Here is a 6,487-nt window from a genome sequence, read left to right on the forward strand (position 1 = left end):
TCTGAGTATTCCATTTTTTTTCTTTAAGTTCTACCCAGAAGATAATGACGATAATGGTTTCTCTATATTGAAAATGACACAGTTAATTCTCCCACAATATCTAAGGGCTGACGACTGAGCTGAAATCTACAGCTTAGACAGCAATGATTCAGCATTTCACACAACAGCATTTTTATAACTTCATGCATCACTCCTGCTACTCCATGGAATTCTGCCTGATCATGTATGAGCTGGGTCATATCCCTTACAAAATGTATTGAATCACACGATACCATTCCCTTGCACAACAGTTGCAGCATTTCACTGGATCTGTCGCATAGTACTTGAATCTTCCCTTTAAAGAATCTGCATAACTAATCAAATGCCTAAGGCTATGTGCACACGTTCAGGATTTCTTGCAGAAATTTGCTGAGCAAAACAGAACATTTTCTGCAAGAAATCCGCATGCGTTTTTTTGAGTGTTTTTCTCACGTTTTTACCGCGTTTCGGGTGCGTTTTTTTGCGGATTTTTACGAAGGTTCCCAACGCAATGATATAGTGGGAAATCCGCAAAAAATCCACAAAATTAATGAACATGCTGCGTTTTTTTACCGCGATGCGTTTTTTTCCCGGAAAAAAACGCATCATGTGCACAACAATTGCGGAATGCATTCTAAATGATGGGATGCATAATGTATGCTTTTTTATAGCGAAAAAGCGCAAAAAATCTGCTACGTGTGCACACAGCCTTATAGTTGCAAGTCAAATTTATGCATAATAGAGCCAAGATGATTGTCTTAAATGATGGTAGTCTCACATTCAAAACAGTAGTGGATGGTGAGATTTGGAACCTGAAAGTCAAAAGTTCAAAACATTGTTTCCCTTTTTCTTATCAGTGTATATTGATCGATATTTTGGCCAAAATACTCAAGGTCACGACCTGTATCAAGGGTCTTTAACTCCTTATACTTGCGAGTCCCTACACTAAATTTAAAAGCAAGGCCACAGAAAGAGGAATTAAAATTTTCCAAAATTTAAGAATTTTAATGGGTTTGCTGCATCCTAATTAGTGCATTAGTTTCTGTGATCTTGACAGGTAAATACTGTTGCCCTTTTTTGCAGCATACATTCTTGAATTTTGGGGGAAATGTAATACCTCCTTCTGTGGATTTGCTTTTAATAACCCATCTGAGAACAACATGATGTAGGAGCAGAGACCCCGATTTCATTGATGTATCACTTACAGGGTTACTTGCTGCCATTTGGATAAAATCTTTGTGTTATCTGCTGCGGATCTACCAGTTTTCAGAATACTTTTATAGTAGAGTGAATCTCTGAATTCTCTGATTTTTATATTAACTGTATAGCGGTATTGTACACACAGACACTGTCAGACATAGCGTACATGTTCTGTGTGTATTTTGAAGTGAGCAAGCACTTTTTATACCACTCAAGAAGCTCATTAAGAAATCTAAACTTTTTGGGTGGGGATTTGGCAATTTCTATCAATTTGATCCTTTTTAAATTCCAAGGGTAATCTTTAGTGATGAGCGAATATACTCTTTACTCGAAATTTCTCGAGCATGCTCGGGGGTCCTCCAAGTATTTTTTAGTGCTCGGAGATTTTGTTTTTCTCACCACAGCTGAATGATTTACATCTCTTAGCCAGCTTGATTACATGTGGGGATTCCTTAGCAACCAGGCAACCCCCACATGTACTTATGCTGGGTAACAGATGTAAATCATTCAGCTGAGGCAAGAAAAACTAAAACTCCGAGCACTAAAAAATACTCAGAGGACCCCCGAGCATGCTGGGAAATCTCGAGTAACGAGTATATTCGCTCATCACTAGTAATCTTCCTCTGATCCAGTTTTAATTATGCCGCAGTATGAAGACTCCCATACAGAATCATGCGCTTCAAATTTTTCTGAAATGGATGGATATCTTTTACTTTACCCACATTCTCTTTCAACCATAGGATAACCTGATCCCATTGCCAAAAATGCTTAGCCTAGAAGCACAATCTCACTAATTTACCAAAAAATAAAAAGAGGGTGGAGATTCAGCAGCAATAGGAAGGAGGGATAATGAGGAGCTGTCGATCAGGCAAAGAGGGTGGAGATACAGCAGCAGTAGGGAGGGGGAACACTAAGGAGCTGTCAATTAAGTTAAGTGAGTAACGGATTTGAGAGATATATCTAGTAATTTATGAAGTTTGTTTGGGAAATCTGGTGACAGATCCGGTTTACATTGAACCTTTCACTTGATACACGATGTAGTAGACGCTGCACAGAATAATAAAATGTTTCTTTTTTCGCCTCTTTACAGTGGCTGTGTCATATTGTCTCATGCAAAGCTTGTTCTAAGCTATGGTGGGGGGGTGTTTTTCTTTTCTTGCTTTTTATTGGTCAGTGTCAGATAGAGGAAAAGGTACACACCTCCAGTGAAATCTCTCTGGTAATGCCCACTTGGGCTTAAAAAAAATAACTGTTTAGGTGCAAAATACTTTGATCAATAATATCTCTGCAACAAAGAGACAAAATGTAAAAATAAATAATGCAAAAACTTTTTATTCTGCTCTGCAGTCACCACTACATTGTGTGTCATTTTGAACATGAAAAATTTGGTGAAAGGTCCTCTTTAAGAATAATGATAATAATAACACTGATGACAATAATGATGATGAAAACGGGTTCATGATTTTTTTTATTGTTTAACAGTGGTTTTATACACATAGACACTGGCAGACATAATAGTATGTGCTGGGAATGTTTTGGCAGTGAGGGATTATTTTTTATACTTCTGAAGAAGCTGATTCAGTTGAGTGGCTTTTCCCGGGGGTGAATCCGCAATTCCTACGACTTTGACTCTTTTTGGGTCCCAAATACAATCTTCCTCTAATCCACTTTTAACCATGCCACAATACTCAGGCACCCAGGCGGTGTCATACCCTTCACTGTGCCATGTTTTCTGCAGTGGATGGCCTTGGCGATCGATCATCTTTACTCTTCCCACATTCACTCTCAGCTTTAGGATAACCTGATCTCGTTGATCATCTAAAGGATACCGTGCGGCTTTCTCTATATCTCTGCTGACATAGACACCCGGCCCTAACATGCCACCACTTGACCTCTTAAAACCATTCTGAATAATCTGCAAGGCCGACTTCAATGTGGTTCCATGGTACATCACATAAATCTTCCCATCTTTTGGCTTATCATCGCTGCGAAGTAAGATTTCACAAAAATCAGGCAGGGACTCGTCATCCCAAAAATCTTCATCAAATAAGTAAGCCATGCTCTCTGTAATGGAAAATATGCATTAGACTTGTAGTGCAAGTTACTCTACAGTATTTCAGGTGTATATGTTGCATAGGTGGTAAGTGACGTCAGAGCTAATAAGTGTATGGGAGATATCCCCAAGTAAAATATGCTGATAAAGAGTTGATAGGGTGGGTAGGTGAGATAAAATCTGAGATGCTGCTCTTCCAGAGCAAGATTTGTTCTGTATCCTTGAAGATTTAATGCACCTTAGCTGGTGACATGATTTGGTCATGAGACAAAATGGTGTCAGAGTCATAAGAATGTTTACTCCCTTATTAACACTACAGAGGCCATAAAATATAAGTAGAGGTCTAATCAAAACAGATAATGCAGGAAGGCAACGGGAGAATCTCAGCAGGAGGGACGAAATGCCTTGGCCATAGCTAGCTATCGAGTGGGGGTGAGTAGCACACATCAATTAGGTTTGTTACCCTAGGAGTACTGAGAAGGCCACAGAGAAGTTATAAGTAAGCCTATACTGTTTTTTAAATCAGCAACTAGAGCAGCAAGTCCAATTTGGTGTATCAGAATGGTCTAAAATCCCATATAAATTGGAAGAAGGGAGACGTTACCCCAAAATGTTGCACAGGGGTGCTTGGGTCTTGTTCCTCTCTGCAGTGTCTCAATGTGTAGGAATTTCTCCTGTAGATCTATAGCAATGTCCGTTTACAGTAGCAGAATGCAATGAAAGTGAACTACTTTTTTGTATAAGTCCTTGCTGGACTGTACAAGTCCACCCACAAGAGAGTACTACCATTAGAAAGAAGCAAGGGTCACCATCACAGTGACTGAAGCACGTATCTGCCAGATAGATGATTAGCTGCTTGATATGTGTTGCAATAAATAAAACAGCAGAAAAAATGGCACCAATCTGCTGACTGCAGCCTGAATCAGTCGTTAGTATAAAGCATACCACCTGATAGTGAGCTAGTTGGTGTATGAAAGATGTGCTGAAGACCAAGTGCAATCAATATTCAAAAAAGAAACAGCACTCACTATTGCTTAAAAAGGTTAATGATGTCCTTTATTCCTTGTGGCAGGACAATCCTTAAACGGGGAAGTGAAGGACAACAGCTGTTTCGCACCTATCCAAGCTCTTTTGTTTGGACCCGCAGAAGCGCTTGGATAGGTGAGAAACAGCTGTTGTCCTCCTTCACTTCCCCGCTCCCCCTGCATGTTAAAGGATTGTCCCACCACATGGAATAAAAGACATTAACCTTTTTTAGGAAGCAATAGTGAGTGCGGTTTCTTTTTTCAATGCTTAATAGGTGTGAATACTTTCCACACCAGTGGTAGTCTTTATAATTGTGCGTTAAGAGGAGTGGCACATCAGAGAAGAAGAGAAGGTATGGAACTATCTAGTCCTTTCTTTTTACTTATTGGGCTTGTGACGGGGTGTGTGATGGGCGCCTCTACATTACTAACACCAGGGCTTGATGCCAGCTGTGGTTTTTGACAAGTCACAGCAAATATTAACTCCAAGCCCCATTACCATGATTTCCACCACAGAAGGACAAATGGGAAGAGTGATTGCGAAGTGCCAGAATTGGTGCATCTAGTGTAATGGGGTGGCTGTGTTCTGGTATTTTTAGGCTTGGAAGGGTCCAATAACAAGGCACCTTCCCAGCCTATTTCTCCTTATGCACGGACACTTTATTAGAGGAATACCTTAGCCTACATGCACTTGCACTTTCTAGTGTTATTGTCCCCATGTGGATATTCAATAGTGGGGTTGAGTTCATTATCACCAATTTCCCTTTGGAGGCAAATATTCTACAGATCATTTTTGTGAAGAAATGCCTGGGAATTAATGTCAGTTATACTTTTCTGTGTTACGTTTGAGCTATTTTTGTGCTTACATTTTTTGGGCTGGTCTTTTTTGGTGTCTATTGTCAGTTGGTCCCTCACATTTGAGGCACCTTTGCTATGTGTGTATTTATAATTATAAGTACAAAAAAATGATATTTTAATCATCGTAAGTGTTCACTATTGATTATCTACCATTTTAGATGTGACTTTTGGTGGTAGCAAAATTGATTTCACCCTTAAGAAGAGTGCCTAAAAAGTGTCTTAATAGTAGGCATACCAATGATTGGATAACATCATTGTCTCTAAATGGAGCCTGATTCTTTTCTATTAACATTGCCATTCTTACGTTACCTTCTGAAAGCCAGAAATGAAGAAATTCATCATGGACCCTTCATTAATGAAAGTACTTACCAGTGCTCCTCCGCTGCAGATGTGTTGGATGACAGAGAACTTCTCCTTTTATAGGTCTTCTAAGTTTCGTTTTTCAATTAACGGAGGATTCCTGGAAATAGGATGTTCTACTAGGTTGTAAAACTAGTCATAGTACATCGTTTACTTATACTCAAAGATAAGGATAAAATTCCCCTGTGAGTTTATCTGAGGAGCGCATAGCGATCGGCTATATGGTCCATTCACACTGAAATATTATCGTAAATGAGGAACGTTGGAACGTAGGAACATTGGCTTGTGATCGTCGTGCAGTGTAAACAAGCTGACGATCACCCAACAAATGAGTGAAATGCTCGTTCATTGGGCAAAATGATCTATTGGTCGCCCAAAAGATTTTCATTCTCGGCAGCGCATTGTCCTGTGTAAACAGGACTCATGCTACCGAAATTATACGTGCACTCAACAATATACTACAGATTGCTCAGTGCACATCATTAAACAAGCTCTGCCTGTGTGTACCGGCTAATAAATGACCGCTGATCGCCAAATATTTACCGATCTACGTTTGTTTAACGCCGCAGGCTGTATCGTGTAAGCAAACGTATAGTCAATGATACATGTGGCAATTATTGCTATGCTCAATGTAAAACATACAAATCATAACAATAACACCTTATATACATAGGTTTTCCTACTGGCTAGTAAGTGGTAATTAATTATGCCCCAAACGTATAAATGGTATTTAATAAGGTATAGAAAATGCCTGTCAATTCCCATAGAATGAAATGTTCTCATTGTCGATGAGAAAGCAGGAAAATCTGCATCTTTTACTTGCGTCTCAGAAAAAATTAAAATATTAGGCCATGTGAATACCCCCAGCGCCTATACTTTACTGCTCCCATAGATCCCATTCTCTTAAAGGATGGAATAGAAAGTGTATATATTCCAAAGTTTGATTCCTTCGAAGATGATACCAATTAGTATG

The 6,487-nt window shown here is 39.3% G+C and overlaps 1 protein-coding gene and 1 long non-coding RNA gene across 2 annotated transcripts in view; one reads left to right on the forward strand and one right to left on the reverse strand.

Moving 5' to 3' along the window:
- Positions 1 to 6,487, forward strand: part of LOC143764342 (uncharacterized) — a 34,990-nt gene that overhangs the window by 24,482 nt on the left and 4,021 nt on the right. The gene's annotated exons all lie outside the window — the stretch shown is intronic.
- Positions 2,667 to 5,550, reverse strand: LOC143764338 (uncharacterized). The gene is made up of 2 exons (XM_077249807.1): positions 5,524 to 5,550; positions 2,667 to 3,282 (listed from the first exon to the last, which is right to left on the reverse strand). The coding sequence occupies exon 2, from the start codon at positions 3,275 to 3,277 to the stop codon at positions 2,768 to 2,770; it is 510 nt and encodes a 169-aa protein (XP_077105922.1). The 5' UTR covers positions 3,278 to 3,282; positions 5,524 to 5,550; the 3' UTR covers positions 2,667 to 2,767.

The sequence above is a fragment of the Ranitomeya variabilis genome, chromosome 4 (assembly GCF_051348905.1).
Source record: "Ranitomeya variabilis isolate aRanVar5 chromosome 4, aRanVar5.hap1, whole genome shotgun sequence".
Classification (NCBI taxonomy): domain Eukaryota; kingdom Metazoa; phylum Chordata; class Amphibia; order Anura; family Dendrobatidae; genus Ranitomeya; species Ranitomeya variabilis.

Excerpts from the sequence above, each read along its gene's own strand:
- LOC143764338 (XM_077249807.1), bottom strand. The coding sequence starts at position 3,277 with ATGGCTTACTTATTTGATGAAGATTTTTGGGATGACGAGTCCCTGCCT.